The sequence below is a fragment of the Mustela nivalis genome (assembly GCF_964662115.1).
Source record: "Mustela nivalis genome assembly, chromosome: 11".
Taxonomy (NCBI): domain Eukaryota; kingdom Metazoa; phylum Chordata; class Mammalia; order Carnivora; family Mustelidae; genus Mustela; species Mustela nivalis.
This window is the reverse complement of record NC_139030.1, coordinates 16,084,826-16,103,504: the sequence shown is the minus strand read 5'-3', so window position 1 is coordinate 16,103,504 and position 18,679 is coordinate 16,084,826. Positions and strand designations below refer to the sequence as shown.

General features: G+C 35.6%; 1 protein-coding gene across 3 annotated transcripts in view; it reads left to right on the top strand.

The window, feature by feature from the left end:
- Nucleotides 1–18,679, top strand: part of DPP10 (dipeptidyl peptidase like 10) — a 1,373,984-nt gene that overhangs the window by 859,653 nt on the left and 495,652 nt on the right. For all 3 annotated transcript variants that reach the window (XM_082689264.1, XM_082689263.1, XM_082689265.1), the window contains exon 2: nt 8,790–8,904. In XM_082689264.1, the coding sequence (XP_082545390.1) occupies nt 8,790–8,904 (115 nt within the window). The remainder of the gene's footprint in view (nt 1–8,789; nt 8,905–18,679) is intronic.

Genomic DNA, 18,679 nt, shown 5'->3' with positions numbered 1-18,679 from the left:
AACTCCCCTGTATATACGGATGTTTTTAAATGTATTACTTTCCACAGAAGTTTCACCCTACTTTCTCTGGAGGCCCTAGGTGTTCTACTTTGTTCCTCTGCCTATAATTTCTTGCTCTCATGTTCTGCATGTCTGTGGTTCTATGCATTTTTCATCTACTGTGGAAACTACCACTGCCTTCCAGGGCTTCCAACTTGAGATCCAGTCTGTGTAGCCATTCTCACTGACCTCCAAGCCAGGCAGGACAGAAATGAGTCCCTCAAGTAGCCCACAGACAGTCGAGAAGGTACAAACAAGTTCCATTCCTTTCCTTCCTTTAGAGGGAAAGAACTGGGATTGGGCTACTTCCTCTTGACCATGCTTCACTGTGTAGGGGGCAAGGGGAGGGTATAGCATTAAAGAATGTCACAAAATTTCTTTTTTTGAATTGGCTTTTTCTTGATTGGGCTTTTGCTTGCTTGCTGCAGATCCTTCATTGGTTGTTAGCAGAGCTCCCGCAAACTATTTTAATCAGTCTGCAGTTGCTTACTTGGATACTTAATGTGGGAAGAATGAGAGCCTAGTGCTTCTTGGTCTGCCCTCGTGCTGATATCAAATCAGTTTTTTGTTTGTTTTTTAAGTGCTGTGTTTTTTTAGTTGTGGTTTTGAACCCTAAACATGTTCAGAGTCAGAGATACTCATACAATCCCTAAATCATAATAGAAATTTAAAACAATCACTGCATAATATGTATTTTTTTTCATAATATATTGATGATACCTGTCATCTTTGTTTTCTAATTTAATGATGATCTATCTAGGAGTGTGTCACCAACATTATAATTATTGAAGAAAGATAAATGTCAAAGTATAACTGAGATAATTACTTGTTCTTTTATAAACAAATAAGTGGTGAACAAATAAAACCAAATCAGGATTAAAAATAATAAAGCAAATAGCAATAACAAACCTTTTTGCATATCTAACAAGCTTCCACTATTGTCTGTAGTTCACACTATCTGTGGCACTGACTCAACACTGCTTCATGTACATTGACAGCACAAAACTATAACAGGCATAATTTTGAAAAACATAACTTGTGAGCATTTACCAAAAATATACACTTGACTTCACTTAGAGTCCTTTAACTAGAGAAACATGATGAATGAGAAAATTGTGAATGGCCATGAATATAATGGGAAATTTTCATAAGCAGTAGGCATTATAAATAATAATTACAAAATAGATAGGAGAAACAATCGCTATGATTATATTTTTATTGATATGCTTAATATGTTCTAGGCGACTATGGCTGTATCTCCTAATATTGGACAATATTTCATAATATTTAATGATTGTTAAGCTCCTGCATCTACTTCACTAAAATTTTATTTGATAAATTGACATATATTTTTATTTAAATTGAGTTGACCCCCCTCCTTCTCTGCCTGCTGCTCTGCCTACTTGTGCTCTCTCTCTCTCTGTCAAATAAAAAAATAAAATTTTTAAATTGAGTTGAAAATTTCTTTATGTGCTATATTTTTTAGACATAGTATAGAGACAATGTAGAAACTAAATAAAACTTGGAATTTTTCCTTTTCTCAGTACATTTCAAATGTTATAAATGGTATAGGAATTATTTGATTTTTGGAGGCAAAATCTGTGACCCTCTATTTTAAAGGAGATACTTAAAACTTACCACAATTTTTCTTATTGGGCTGGTCCATATTATAAATTTTGTCAATCATTTTTGCTAGAAAGAAAAAAAATGCATACTCTGTTTAATTTTCCCAAATACCTAAGTGGGTATTTTTATGTGCACTTCACTTAAAAATAATCTCCTGTGATTCCTTTTTTTCATTCCAGAGATTTTGCATAGTTATATAATCTCAGCACATCATTTTTTACAACATGCTGATTGGATATTCAAAGCAATTTTTTAATATCATTAAGGGAATTAAAACTTCTTATTTTCCATAGAAACATTTTATAGTTTCCTGCTTTATCCTTATTTATATAACCTTGTATTATATTGTTGGGTTAGCAAAATCTTCCTTAGAGTTTATGCTTATTGGGGACAGTTCTTACTTTAATTTGTATTCCTAACTGCATCTAGTGTAATATCTTATCCTCTAAAATACTCCAGTATATTTTGTTAAATAGGATTGTTTAAAGATAATTGGCCAACTGTTGAGGTTTTTCAAGCCAAACTTATCTAAACCTCTCTTAGGAATGCGATAAAAACCATTTTTCACCAATTTTGAATCTTTCCAAGGTGTCTTTAAAACTCTTAACTCTAACATGCTATGTTTTTCTAGTATCATGAAATAATATGGAACATTTGAGAGTATTTAAACCTTATGGTATTTTCTAATTATTCAATGTTAACGCCTGGATTGTTTCTGTTTATTTTTTTAAAATTTTATTTATTTATTTGACAGAGAGGGATTGCAGGTAGGCAGAGAGAGAGGAGGAAGCAGGCTCCCTGCGGAGCAGAGAGCCAGATGCAGGGCTCCATCCCAGGACCCTGAGATCATGACCTGAGCTGAAGGCAGAGGCTTTAACCCACTGAGCCACCCAGGGGCCCCTCAACTATTCTTAGTTGAGAATGTGAAGACCATGGGTAAAGTAAAATTATTTAAATAAAAATAATTCAAACTTTTGAGCTTTTTTAACAGAAAACGAACTGGTGGAATGTGTTATCCCTGTTTTGTTTTGTTTTGTTTTTTGTGTTTTTTATTTTTAATTTAAGGCACTTATTTGAATTCATTTCAGAGAACATAAACTGTCTGTTTTGGTGAAGATTTTAGCACATATGATGGTTTTGAAGTAATAAAGTATACATGGGGAATAAAAGAAAAGTGAAATGTTGAGTTTTTAGATGGTTTGTATGGTTGTGTTGAGAACCAAACTAAGAATCAGTGTATTAAATACTAATACTCTAAGTCTGGAAATCTATGTTCACCTTTTCAAGTAGCAATAAAGATATTTTAAAGAAACTTCCCTGTGGTTCTCTGAAAGTAGACATGTGGTCGAAGAAAATCTATTTTTATTAGAACACACGCACACCTAATCTACTAGTGTAATTTAACATTATGATTTTTCTCCTTGAATCTTCCTTTAATTGTTTTCACTTTTTGAGACTATTTCAATGTAGAGGGATCATATTTCTTCTCATGGTGCATATGGCAGTGAATACATTGCAGTTGTCTAAGGGGAAGTACAAGCGGCATACTATAAGTTAAGAAAGCCCTCAAATTTTGATATTCTTTACTTTTTTTTTTTCCAAACGGAATCAGTTTGGCCGTTTTCCTTTACTTAGCCAAATGAAATATCTAAATCTTGGGGTTTTTTGCTTATGTCTTTTGCTTATGATTTCTAACACTTCTTTCTTTGCACTTGAGTGAATAAAAAATGCATTTGGATTTTGGCAAACTCCCTATGTAGTGGACAGCCTTGTCTTGTAGACTTAACTGTTCTCTGGAAAGTGAGAGTAGATAGGCAACAGAGGTAACAGGAGTAGCTAGTCTCCAGCTAGGATCCAGCTCCCCTGCCGTACCAACATGTCTCTAGACCATGACAGCATTGAATATTATGTGGAATTGAACACAAGTCTTTCAGCTGATGCATCCACCCACCGGAGGACTGATTTACAAAAGCAGCTTTATATATGGATTATTACTTGTATTTATGAAGGTACCCTCAAGCCCATCCTGGGAATAAAATTTCCCAATATTGACTCTGTTCTGCCTTCAGAGCATCCAGATGACCTCACTGCAAACTCCTTAGCATGTTTTCTCAGGTTGCTGCACAGCACCATACCTGTTTCATGGGCCTGGCATGGACACTTGATTAGTTTCAGGTAGTGGCTTACAGGAAGTCATTGAAAAACAAAGACAATTAGAACCGCTTCCCACAGCAACAGAAATTATCAGGTTTGTGGAAAAGGAAGTTGACTTGAAAATTGGCAATTGCATTTTGGAAAGCTAGCATCAGATAAATGAGCCTAAAATTAATTACAGTCAAATTGATCTTTAGCAAGAAGGTAGATTTTAAAAGTTGGCTATTAATGTGTATTTGATGAATGGCACTATATCTCTGTCCCCTTTTGGGTTTCCATTTATACTAGTTAATTAATTGGGCAATTATTTTCTGAGCACTTATTAAAAGAACAAGAGATCATTAAGTGGTCTGAGTAATCTAAAGTTGTCTAAGATGTCCTTACTTTAAGCAGATAGTAACTTTGACAGGGATCTGATGGCTTTTTATCTATGGCTTTAAGCATTATCCTCAGAACCACCACCACTACCATCATCATCATCTTTCTCATAGCTGTTATTGTTACAGGATTTTGTGTCCCCTTAGTGCCCATGGTTCTTGGTCATGCTGCTTTGAAGAATGAAGAGGTAGACTAGATGAAGAGTGGTGGGCAGCAAAACGAAGTTTATTGAGCAAGAGTACAAGCTCCAGGAGAGGGAGGGGGACCCACATGGGTTTCCCCTGGAGTTTTGAAGTGTAGAGGTTTTTAATGAGCTCTTTTGGGGAAGTATCTTAAGCAACCAGGGTGTGCTGAATCCTGCCAGTCAGGGCTTTGGTGATGTATCTGTCTATCTATTAGGTTAATGTGCATGTGCTGATGGTCCTTTTTTTTGCTGACATCTAGGGGCTTAGGTCTTAAACTGCCCCTTGCCCATGATATTGTCCAATGTTTTTGTGATTAATTGTCTTAGTTTAGACATTTGCAGAAGTCATTTCTGTAAAGGCTGTAAAGTAGAATGTCAGTGTGGTCCTGTCTAAGCTGCAAAACAGGATGTCAGTGTTCTATTTTAGCTGTCCTGACTCCATATATTTTTGTTGTTGTTGTTGGGGACCCTGGCCCTGATTACTGTCCAGCTAACTTCTAATACTATAATTCATTCATTCATTTTAAAATTATCTGCAGTGTACCTAGTATGTGTAAAACTCTGTTCACAATGCTAGTGATGTAGCAGAGAACAAGATGAACTACATTAATGACACCATGAAGTTTCTATTCTGGAGAGCTGAGAAGGATAGAGTGACATGTAAACACATTAATGTATATTCTTAATTAGCTTGATATGTTATTATAGATACATGATTAAATATGACCTGTGATGTATCTAAAACAATAATGCTATGAAGAAAAAGGGCAGTGAGAGACTAGAAGGGATATAAAATGTTACTTCGAGAAGGTGGTCAGGAAGCAGCATTTGAGATGAGACTTGAATGTAGAGAGTGATCTACATTAAGTGTGTTGAGGAGGAACATTCCAAGCAGTTCATTTAATGTGAACTTTATTGTCCCCAAAAGTTTTGTTTGAATAATTGATTTTAAAACGTACAGTTAAAATAATTACATTATTCCATTTGTTCTGGTAAAACAAGGAAACAAACAAAAAAATCTGAGGTTCAGAAAAAGACATCTTTGCAATCTCACAACTCTTAAGTAATTCAGCCTATTGGTACAATGTAATTTAGACATTCTTTTTTTATTTTTTTTCCAGAAGGGAAATCATTTTTGGCTTGCATAATTAGAGAGCCATTAGAGCAGGATGTTGAATGATTGACAGTGCCTACAAGTGGAGGCATGCTGAAGGGAATGGGTAGGGAAAAATTAGGAAGGAAGGTGATTTGAAGGTTGAAGCATCTGAGGCTTGGGTGCCAAATGGCAGTCAGAGCAGTTTAGGGTTGTGTTCTTTTTCAAAAGGGATCAAGCGTAATGAGGAAACTGGAGCTTGGCTATAGATAATTGTTATTGTAAATTCTCTCACTTGCATTTGATCCTGTAGGTAGTATAGAGACATTAAAGGACTTTGTGGGATACAGTGACATAAGGGAAACCATGCTTTAGAAATATTGCCATAGTAATAGAATATAAGGTAGATAGAAAGGGGGGAATTATACTATAAGCTCATTAAGTCTGCAGTTACCAAATGGATTTGGAGATGTCTCGGGTATTGACAAGTCATCTTAAAGGAGCCACACATTCTTATGTGCATCACTTTAGGAACAGAAATTTTTTTTTTACTCAAATATGTTTTATCATTTCAAAAATGATGTATCTTCCCAGTCCACCATGACTGAAAAATATAAATTTATTTGAGAACATTACAGAATTCAGGATAGCTTTTCTTTAATTTTGAATTTTGTCAAATAAAAGGTAATAAAGTACAACTGTTATTATGTCAGAATCCAAATTATTCCTTGATTCATTTATTTATTTATTGATTTATGCATTTATCCTTGACAAATTTGTCTTTAGAACAGCGTATTAAAGGGGTTAAGGGCCAGAGTTTATGGACTGGCCCCAGAGATCTCCCACTTATTTATAGTAAGTGGATTTTTAATTAATCTCCCTAAATTCCATTTTTCTCATCTGCAACTCTTATGAAAATAATAGTAATCTCACCTGATTTTTTATGATGATCATGGGAGATTATGAATATAAAGTATTCAGTATCATGCCTAGTAAGGTATCTAAGGTGTTCTTACTGTTAGATAACATTTGGTAGATATTACATGGCTATTCAAAAACTGGAAAGTACACTCAAGTCATTTCTTTAGTAATTTGCCTGTGTTCAAGTATATGGTACTTGCTGGATAACTAATTTGTGAAAGCACACCCTGAATGCCCTGTTAATCACTGAGAATGTAGAAATCCTGTCCTCTCTCTATATTCCCATCAAGCAGAATGTACAGAAGAACGTGTTGTTCAGTGTTCAGGTCAAAGGCTCTGAGGCTGGCCAACCTGGAGTATCTCCTTTGTAATAGTGTCCATTTGGCAAGCCTTTATCTCCTTAGGGCTCTGGCCATGCAGGGAAGGAGAGGCAACAGATAGTTGTTAAGGTAATTTGCTCTGGTATCAAAACATAGAGCACGTAGATCCCAGCAATGGGTACTTGTCCATTTGGCCACTCCTGGATTCCCTGTAAGTTTTCCCAGTAAACCTATGTCTCTGTCACTGTCTCTGGGTCTTGTCTTTGACCTTATCGGACCATCACTCATCGTAGGTTTAGAGTCTTCTAAGGTAAGCCTGCATATCAAGTGACAAGGAATCAAGATCAGAATCTGTAGATTTAAAATTATAATTTACTCTCAATTCTTTTATTGGAATGAGATGTCAGTTATACATTTAACCCATGAGCAATGTGAGGGTTGGGGCACCAACCCCAGCACAGTCACAAGCCCATGTATAACTTTTAATTCCCCAAAACATAACTTCTTACAGCCTACTGTTGACCAAAAGCCTTACCAATAACAATAAAGAAGTAAAGAGTTAACTGATACATATTTTGTTATGTGTATTATATAGTATATTCTTATAATACAGTAAGTTTGATAAAATCATAAGGAAGAGAAAATACATTTATAGTAATAAGCTATAAATATTTGTATACTATATGAGTGGACTTGTGCAGGTCAAGTATGAACGGAGAGTCTAGCCAAAATGCAGTAAAATTAGAGGTGTTGGATAACGAGCATTAATAAGTGTGGAGAAGAGGTGTGAAGGCAGTTGTGTTAAAAGAGTAGAATTGGCCTCTGCTGGATTTGGTCCATCAGACTGAAAGACAAAACAGTTGATCACAGAAGGGGAAGGAAAAGAACAAAATACCTTCCACGCACGTTCTCTTGCATTTATTTGGGGTCTACTTCTTCATGTCCAAAGTGTTTTTTGCAGAATTGAATGTCAACATCACTATATGAAAATTGCTCATGGTTTTAATCTGCGAGTCCCAGGAATCCATTTATAATTTATGACGTGTTTGCTATTCTATTTGTCTTTGTTTAAAGCAGGGCTGCTCTTGCTGAGTGATCTGTACACGCGTAGTGAGTTGGATAACTTTATGTTCTGTTTCTTTGTCTTCAAATCACTTAGCTAGTTTTGAATAAAAAGGCTTTGTTGGGAAGGAGGAAAAGAAGCTGGGAGATAGGGGTAGGAAGAAAGAAATGAGAGATTCAGTGCAAAGAAAATCTGGCATTCATTTTAATTCAGTGTGGTGTTTGCTTTGCTTTGGTGAATCGTGCTCACGTTTCTAGTCAACAGGGCAGAACACAGATCATCTGAAAAATGAAAATCTTTATGTATGTGAGAGATGTTCAAGTTTATCCTCCCTCATCAATCTTATCTCCTTGCCAGTATTAGGCATGCTGCCTAGGGAGAGGATGCTACCAACCGTTGATAGAGAAGCACTCATTTAATTTAGTTACTACATCCTGTTGATTTTTATGAGTGGTGGGGGAGCTGTTTGAAAAGGACCTGTTGTGTTGACAGATGTACCCTGCTCTGCAGCTGGGGCAGTTTGAATGATTTTCCCATCTCAAATCTTTTCCCCCACTATCCACTTAGAAAAGTAGTCCATGAGAAAAACTAGAAAACTAGTTCCCCAATTGGGAAATAATGGTATCTAAATCTTTATCATAGGTTCCATTGTAGTAAGAAAAACTGTAAGTAGGTGCACTTTATTTCCATAATATGTTGCAGAGTATTTTGGCTATTGTCCTATGCACTATTTATTTATTTATTGTCAATGCACTTTAATGCTGTCTACATTTTGGACAGCAGGCATAATGCTCTGTTGGTTTATCTCTCAGAGAAATAAGATTACCCCCCAAAAGATAGCCATTTATAATATATGCACCTTTGAATAATTAAGTGAACTACTGAAAAAGAAAAGGATCCTAATTAGCTTTCAAACTGTGATTGTGCCATGCACTGAATCATTCCTTTATGAATACATTTCTTTCGGAGCATGTATAATTATGAACCTTTTTATTTTTTCTATCTCGGTAGGAACTGGGAAGTAACAGCCCTCCACAGAGAAACTGGAAGGGAATTGCTATTGCCCTGCTGGTGATTTTAGTTGTATGCTCACTCATCACTATGTCAGTCATCCTCTTAACCCCAGGTAATTTGTCTTTATTCCTCTCTTATGATGGTATTGTGGATGATAATTTCACATTCAAATGCCTTAAGAGGGTAGCCATATGTGGTATCTTAAGACACATTAGCATTGGTTGGAATTTAAAAAAATGCATAACCAGACATTTTGCAAATGGCACAGTAATTTTGTGGTTCAAATATCATGTGAGATATTTTGGGGGAAGCTGAAATGTAAAATCTATACATCGACAATGCCAAGGAGATCTTCAGTCTCCATTGCTACTTAGAGACTTACTATGTTAGTTAATAAATGCAGGGGACACTTGACTTTCATTGTATGTTGACAATGAGGGAGTGGAGACTGGAAGTCCCCATATGGAGGTGATAGCTCAGCTGTGATGAGGGCGGTAGGGGACGGTGGTAGGGAAGGATTTGAGAGACAGTGAGGGTTTGATCAAAAGAGAATGCCGTCAGCCGCTAAATGCTTCCTTCTTCTGTTCCTTTCTTTCCTTGTAGTTTTTATATTCCCAGTTTCCCCTTGTCTAAAGAACATTGCCAAATTGCCCTTGCAATGATCTTTAAATTGTGTCCTTTACATTAAAGAGTTGAACACTAATATATAAATTAGCAGTAGGCTTAATTCTTCTTTGGGGATTATTTCAGTACCCAGAAGTTTTACTGCTCTTTAGTAGGTGCTAATATTGGAAGACAGAGAAAAGCTGCTGGCTTTTAAATCTCCCCAAAATGTCTTCCAATAGCAAATGCACTTGGCATGCTGCTACACCCATCCACCTAGCTTCCTCAAAAACTGGACACCCATAGATTTCTCAGGATTGTAAAAACTAGTCATTTCTGGGATAAGATTAAGCTCATCCCCAGATCAACTGATATAATGAAGTTACAGCCTGTTGTTGAATAATACGTATTTACACTTCAGTTCTTGCTCCTCTTTTGTTATTTATGAGCCCTTAACCACATTAAATTTATTTCCTCATGTACAAAATGGGATTAACAATAATAGTTCTCTTTCAGAGTTATTTAGTCAACTAATTACAGTGACTAATTACATAAATGACAGTATCAGTTGCTCCAATATGGTATTTTGTGAAATCTACCATCTTTGTAAAAATATGGGCTTTGTATGAATTGCCAAAAATCACTTGTAATTATGATTTCACATATGAAGAGATTGAAAAAGGAATTAAAGAAATCAGGAGGGAGGAAAGGGAGAGGAAGAGAAAGGAAGGAAGAAAAGAAAAAAAGGAAAAAAGGTGAGAGAAAGAAAGAGAGGAAGGACAAATGAAAAGGAAGAAATGGAAGAAAAACGAGAGAGAGAGAGAGAAATCTTCCCTGATGAGAGCTGACTTATCCAGCATTCTCTTCAGGAATGCTGTCTTAACTGCCTCACATGTACGTCTGCAATACAGTGTGATTGACCAACATGATGGCTCTCAGTTGTTGCTGAATGCCAAGAATCTTTGTTTAAAGGAAGATAAGCTTATGTTCAGCATAGTGTTCTGCTTAAATTATTTTAATGTAATTATTAGAAAAATGAATGACTTGGGTATATTACCATCTATTGGGGACTATTAACCAGATGGAGAAATTGGTGCCCTGATGGCCTGTGTGTTTCTCTTAAACTTTCTTCCATCTGATTATAGCAGCTTTTCCCACTGATTCATTTTCTCAGAATTTCTTATTACTGGAGGCCATTGTGATACTTCGGGGTCCTTTGAGTATCTGATATAAGCAAGACTTTATAAAGTTGCCCACTGACTAAACTTCTAGCCAGCTGTTTCCATGTTGTTCAATGTAAAAATGGAGTATGGTTGGAATAAATTTGTCATGTAATTATTCGTTTTTTAAAGCAAAGACTTTGAGCGAGACACACCTTGGTTTGAGTTCCGGTTCTGTAATTTCCTGGTTTTGTGAAATTGGCCAATTATTTACCCTTGTTCAGTATTTTACTCATCTGTATTATGGGTGAAATATATTATGCCAAATTTATAGTGTTATTATGAAGGACAAATGACATACAATAATTCAAGTGTTTAGTAGAGTAGCACTGCTGTTGCTATTCCTCTTATAATTGCTTTCTTCAGTACTTACTGACAACCAGACACAACGCCCAACACTGTGTGCCATGAGGGAAGTTTCTAAGAAAAAACAAGGTCTCTCTGGAATATAGATCTTCTGTAATTTCTATTTTTAAATTATGACAGGGGAAAGGGACTAAACATTCAATCTGGAGTAGCCTTTCAATAGTCTGTTTGTTCATTCATTTATTCATTCATCAGTAAATAATTATGGAGTTCTTACTACATTCTCAGTGCTGTGGGTAGTTGGTCTTGCTTTCTCCTGTTTTATATCCATCACCTCAAATCCTTTCCCCTAATGACACAAACACTCAAGACTTAATTTCATGTGAGATTAGTCATATGAATGGAAGTAGCAGTTATTTTTAGATTTGTAGCTTATTAAGTACACTTAACATACCACATGTTCAAAGGTCTATGGTTTTTACTGTTATTTTTGTCAAGAATATTATGATATGAAAAATAAGTCAGTATGCTGGAGTGGAAAAGGTATTGCTATCAGGAACAGTTGAACTGCGTTATGCAATTTTTATTTGTACACTGAATGCCACCAAGGACTTGGGAAATTATAGAAATTAATGAAGTAGATAAGGGTAATGAGGGTGTTTAGGAATTTACTTGAGTCATGAGCAAGCAAATACCAGTCTAGTTACAGGACCTTCATGGTGGGCTCAAACTGAATGGTGTAGTGAAGTACAGGGTAGGGAGACCATGGCCTAAGACGCGAGTCAGAAGCCTGGAAGCAGTCTTAGAACCTAGGTAGTCTTGTCTTCTTCACGAGAGATGGAAAAACCCGAGATTGTTTAATCTAGAATGTGCATCAAGACCATTAGTGTAGACTTTTGATTAAGCATGTGTATGTGCCGGTGCATGTCTGTGGTCAGACTCTAGTACTCTAATTACACCATGTCTTCCTCTTCCAACTCTGGTTTAAGACCCCTCAGCTGTGCTAGAATAGACCCACAAAAGAAAACCTCCAACTAGAAAGATAATGTACAGTACCTCCTTCTGTTGTTGCTTTGCCCACCAGTAGCCTCTAAGGTCAACTTCCTAGGTAAAACTACTCAGGCAGATGGAAAATTTTAACCAGGAAGGGGTTCACAATTCGTGTCATAAGGAGAAACTTCTGATCCAAAAATTATTTAGCAGAATACTAGACCTTTTTTAAAAAAGGTTTATATTTATTTATTTATTTGAGAGAGAGAGAGAGAGAGAGAACGTAACAGGGGAGGAGCAGAGGGAGAGAGACAAGCAGGCTCCTGCTGACTGTGAAGTCCTATGTGGGGCTCCATTTCATGACCTAAAACCAAACCAAGAGTACGATGCTTAGTTGACTGAGCCACTCAGGCGCCTCTCCATATGCTTTCTATAGCTTTATAATAACCTTGGGAAAATTTCTTACCTCATTTGACATCAAGCTTTTGGTTGAAGAAGGGCATCTTTGATTTAGCAGATTATGAAGTGATTTTTTGAAGTATCTTATGGTTCAAATATCTGTGATCTAATATAATAACAACAGCAATAATTATGGCTTCTTTGGTAGCAAATGTAGCAGCAGATTAAATCTGGTGAGCTCTCATCTACTCTGAAAATATATATATTTTTTCTTTTCAGCTTAACAGAATTCATTGTTTAGGCACCACACCCAGTGCTCCATGCAATCCGTGCCTTCCACAATACCCACCACCTGGCTCCCCCAACCTCCCACCCCCCGCCCCTTCAAAACCCTCAGATTGTTTTTCAGAGTCCATAGTCTCTCATGGTTCATCTTCCCTCCAATTTCCCCCAACTCACTTCTCCTCGTTGGTGCAGACACTTTGGGGAACAGTATGGAGATTCCTTAAGAAATTAAAAATAGAGATTCCCTATGAGCCTGGAATTTACTGGGAGATTTACTGAAATTTACAGTACCCTGAAAATACTGGGTATTTACCCCAAAGATACAGATACAGTGAAAAGAAGGGCCATCTGTACCCCAATGTTTAATGTTTTTTTTTAAGAGGGTGGGGGAAAGAAAGCAAATAAAGAGTTATGTAGTCTAAGAAATGATTTAGAAACTGTTTTGCTCAAAATAGTATCACATTTTGGAGGTAAGTGCTAGGCAATGCAAGCTTATAACCAGAGAAACACATGTTCATTGTAATTTTGGTTTGATTGCAAATTTTATTACAGAAGTAATTTGACACAGGTGTCTTAATTTCCAAGATTGTCAGCAACTTCCCTGCCTGGTGAAGAGAAGTCCTAATTATTTTTGAAGAGTGGGTTAACCATTCAAGTATTTATTTAATAAGTAACTATTTTTGAAAGGAAGAAATTATTCATTTCATTTTTTTATTAAAGGGAAGACTTATTTAGATGCATCGATCAAGCCAACATATTTTTTTTTTCTATCATTGGTACTAAATCAGTTTAAAGAGAAAAGAGCACCCATGCTTATTTTCAGAATGTGTAACTCGAAGATTCGTATTTATACTCTACAAATAGATGAATGTACATCGAAGCCTAAGTTATGGAGATTGGCCTTTTGTAGCCATGAAGTCTCCCTGTGCAGTCTCCTATATCCATGGGGTATATAGAATGAGAATGATCACGGTCTGAAAACTTTTCATGCATAATGTACTTACACATTTTGACCTGTTTTGAGAGAAGAGACATGTATTTCATGAAACCAAATGTATTTAGAGGAGAATATTCTTTAAGCTTTGTTGCTGTATTGAGACAGACAGCGATGTGGACTGTGTGTAGTACACCGATTTTCAGTAACAGTGGCCTGCTGCCCTTTGATTGGTGTCTCTAATCAGTCAGTGTCAAAACAGGGTCATTAGATTAATTTGTTACTATGGCTGACTAAAGACAAAATTGTAAGGCATTAAAATTGTGTCTTCATCATTAGCCCTAGCTCCTCAGACAATTTCCTTTTCCTTTAGTACCCTCTTGAGGTAAGCCTCCTGAGTTGGTCTTTGCAGGTCTGTCAGAGCATAAAAGAAAAAAAGCATCCATATATAAGTCATCCACATGCATGTAGAAGTCACCAGGGCTCCGCTTGATCCAAGTTAAACAAGAACTTAATAGGGATCATTTTGTTTCACTGTATGCATACCTTTATTTTCACTTCTAGAAGTGTGTCTAAGAGTAAATTTTACACTAATTTTAGATGCCATGTTGGGAAAGAATTTACAGATGTTGAGATTGCCACTGTGGTGCTAATGGTTAGGTAAATCTTTATGTCAGGTAAGGATTTTGATCTATGAAGTTGTGCTCAAATCATTCCCTGGGAGCCAAAATTTAGAACTGAGGAAGCTGAGGGAACCAGAGAAATTTAGGCAGCTCTGTCCAGAGAAATAAAACAAAAACTAGAAGCTAAAACTTAAGGATGTGTATTTGTCTTTGAAGAAATGCCAACTTATATTTTTCAAAGAGAGTGTATAATCCTGTCATTTATTCCTTATAATATACAAACTTGAAGATAAGTGCAGTTTTCTAGGTAATACAGCTAAGGTCTGAAGCTTTTGGATAACTTAGGTGCCTAGTTTGTGGAGAAAAGATTGCAGAGTGAGTGATTACAATGACCTTCATTCAGACTGACGTGAGTTCATGTCCTAGCCTTGACAGGTGCTTGAAAATAAGATTTTGAGGAAAAGGATTCTTTCTTCCTGTTCTTACATACCAGGTTTTTTAATAAGGGACGATTTGATCCTTTGAAACGAGGCTTTTAAAAGATTAATCTGTTCCTATTTATTAAAAAAAAAGAATTTTCTAGAAAGCATTTGATAAGTATTTTGTTGGAATGGTGACAGCTGATTAGTTATTGTTATGCAAAAACTCAAAATGAATTTATTCTCCTTACTATTATGTTCTACCAAAACAATTGCTTCTGGTTATAGTTAGTTAAAATGTCATGTTATATTATGTTGCAAGCAATCTCTTGGCAGCTGCAATAAAAGGTGTCATTTAAGCATCTGACCTGTGTTTTAAAATGTCAAAGTGACAATTAAACCATCCCATAATGCTTTTATGAGAGGGAAATAATGTTTTACAGATTTTAAGATTTGCATTACTCACTTGTAAACATAAACATCAACTAAGATGCAAATTGTTTTTTTTATTTTGTTGAATTAAAAAAGAAGATATGTTGTATTGATAGGCATAAGCTAAATTGTCTCTGCTTGTTTTTTCCAAGAACAGCACAGATGAGCCCATTTGAATATAGTATTACCCAGGCATCAACGGGCTGCCAAAGAGAAAACAATGACAGATTCTAACAGTTTCCCCCTGGATAACATGGGTTATTGTTGCTTTCCTAGATTTATCTCTCATGCTGAATGAAAAATAATTTTCTCTGATATGTATAAAGTTAAGAGCAGTTATATTTTTTTGTCTTTGTTTTCCAGTTACATTTACATTTAAGTCAAATTTGATTTTTTTACTTATTCTCATTTTTTGTATTATCTAATGAGATAAATAATGGATTTAGCTTACATTATGATGTGTTCAATTTAATAGGTCAAAAGAGAATCTGTTTTAATAAGCAACATTTATTAGCTCCTTGTTATAAGCCAGATATTATGCTAAGTGCTTTGTATGCACTATTTTATTTATCCTTACACCACTAATGTGAAATAGATACTATTAATTTATGCATAATCTACATTGTTCGGTTGAGTCTTACAAGTTAAAGTAAATTGTCTGTCACAGAACCAGAACATGGAAAAGCCAGAGCTTTTTGACTCTAGCGAGTATCTTAAGCTTTGAAATACAGGACAAGATATATTATTGCACCCATGGAAAGTATAGGCAAGAAACATGTTAGAAAAAAAAAAATGTGCTCTGCTTCATTCTCACCCTGATTTCTTAATAAATGAGTTGATTCTGTATCTTCTTTAAATGGAATGTGTAACAAGGAAGGAATAAATTGGGGTACATAATGGGAAAATGGGAAGGGAATGGCAGAAGTGGGGAATTGAAAATCATGCATGTCAGTTCTGTATGCATTTTTATTTCAGCTATTATGTTTGTTTGGTTGGTTTTTGTTTTGGTTTTGGTTTGTTTTTTTGGAACCTCAAACACCCGTGATAAAATATAAAGCCATACTTTCTTTTCTAAACCACACTGTACTAAAATTATTTATATGTCACAGCTTTAAATATTTTGTCATATTTTTTCATTGAAATACAAATTTTAGGAATATGATAGCCTGCCCTCTAAAAATGGGAGGAACAAGACAGCTTGATCCTTGAGAAGCGTAGTTTCCTTAAAAGAGGGTATTGCCTTCAACTCCCTGTCCTCCTGGAGGAAGAAAGCAAAAGCTTTTAGCATACATTTGCCCCCTGTGTTTGTGGAGGGGGGGACATTTTAAGAAGCAGTGATTTGCCGAGGGATTTATGGTCCAGCTCCTTGTCTTTGAACTGTAAGTTAAACTCTCGCATTCCGGAGTTCATTCATTAAGTGTAAGAGAAGACTCTATCTGTAGAAACTAATAAAACAGACAGACAAATAAAAATCTTAATTAAATGGTCCTTCAAAATATCCCACTTAGTGGGGCACCTGGGTGGCTCAGTGGGTTAAGCCTCTGCCTTCGGCTCAGGTCATGATCTCAAGATCCTGGGATTGAGCCCAAATCGGGCTCTCTGCTCAGCGGGGAGTCTGCTTCCTCCTCTCTCTGCTTGCCTCTCTGCCTATTTATAATCTCTCTTTCCATCAAATAAATAAATAAAATATTAAAAAAAATAAAATATCCCACTTTCTGCCATTGTTCTGGTGAATGAAATTTTAGCTGGAACAATTTAATGAATGTTCATTGCTTTGACTTGTTTTCTACAATATTTGTCTTGGTCTAAGATTATTCTACTGAGTGTAGGGCCCAATTGAATAAACTCTAGAAAAACTGGAATACTGAAATAAGACTTGGGAAACATCTTTACTTATAGGGGAAGACTGTTCCTTAAATCTATGCATAGGGCATAGAAGATCTGTGATCCTAGACTCACAGCTCACTTTGTTTCTCCCGAGGCATCATTTGAAATTACATAACAGGGGACTAGACTAGTAAATTCACTTTTTTATATTGATCATAATTCAACACTTAGGAGTTCTGGTTACTTCAATTACCTTATCTTTCCCAATCACATTCATTATCTTTATTGAGAATAATTTTAATTTTATTAAAGAGCTGTTCATATGGTGCATGGCTGACCCAGTGGTAGAGCATGCAACTCTTGACCTCAGGGTCATGAGTTCAAGCTCCGCATTGGTAATAGAGCCTACTAAAAAAATGAAATTCTCAATTTTAAAGTGAGTGATCCAGTGGCATTTAGTATATTCACACTTTGTGCAACCACTACCTCTGTCCAACTGCAAAGTATTTGTATCACCCCAAAAGGAAACCTTATACCCAATGAGCAGTTACTGCTCATTTTCCTCTAGCAATCACCAATTTTCTCTTGGTCTTTTTAAATTTACCTGTGTAATATTTCATGTGAAGTGTGACCAAACAATATGTGATGTTTTATTCCTGACTTCTTTGACTTAACATAACAATGTAAGCATTCTTCCATATTTCAGATATTAGTATTTCATTCCTTTTTATTGGTGACTAGTATCCCATTGTATGTATGTGCCTCAACTTGTTTATCCTTGTATTCACTGATGGAAATTTGGGTTGTTTTTACATTTTGGCTATTGGGTATAGTGCTGCTATCAACATGTGCATACATGTAGTTTTTGAGTCCTATTATTTTTTTCATGGTTAGGGGTGTATAACTAGGAATGGAATTATAGAATCATATGGTAATTCTCTGTGTGAAGAATTCTCTGTGTGAAGAGATGTGAAGTGGTATCTCATTTGGCTTTAATTCACATTTCCATACTGGTTAGTGATGTTGAGCCTCTTTTCATGTGCTTATTGGCCATTTGTATATCCTGTGAAGAAATGTCTATTTAAATCCTTTGCTGCTGTTTTAATTGCACTTTTGGTTTAATTGTTGACTTGTACAAGTTCTGTATTCTGGATATAATCTCTTGCCAGATATATAATTTGCACATATTTTCTACTATTCTATAGGTTTTCCCTTTTTTGATAGTGTCCTTTGATACACAAAGTTCTCAATTTTGATGGAGTTCATTTATTTTGTTGTTGTTGCTCGTGCTTTTAGTATCATGTGTATGAATCCATTGCTAACTCCGAGTCATAAGGATTTACCAGTATATTTTTTTAAAGAGATTTATGGTTTTACCTTATCTTTTTGGATCATTGATTGATTTTGAGATAATTTTGGTATATGGTATGAGGTAGGGAATCCACCTTCAGATTTTACATAACATACATTTCTCTTAGCACCTTTGCTGAAGAGACTATTCTATCCCCATTATATGGTATTTCACCTTTGTTGATTATCACTGATCACAGATAATCTGGATTTATTTAAGGATGTGCATTTTTAATATATGGCTCTATGAATCTGTCCTTGTGCCAGCATCACACTATATTGATTACTATAGCTTTGTAGTAAGTTTTGAAATGAGAAAGTATGAATGGTACAAATTTTTTTAAATTGTTTTGCTATTCAGAGTCCCTTGCAATTCATATCAATTCAAAAATTGGCTTTTCCATTTTTGCAAAAATAGGCAGTTGTGGTTTTAATAGCAATTGTGTTGAATATGTGGATCACTTTGGTTAATATTATCATCTTAGAAATATTAGTCTTT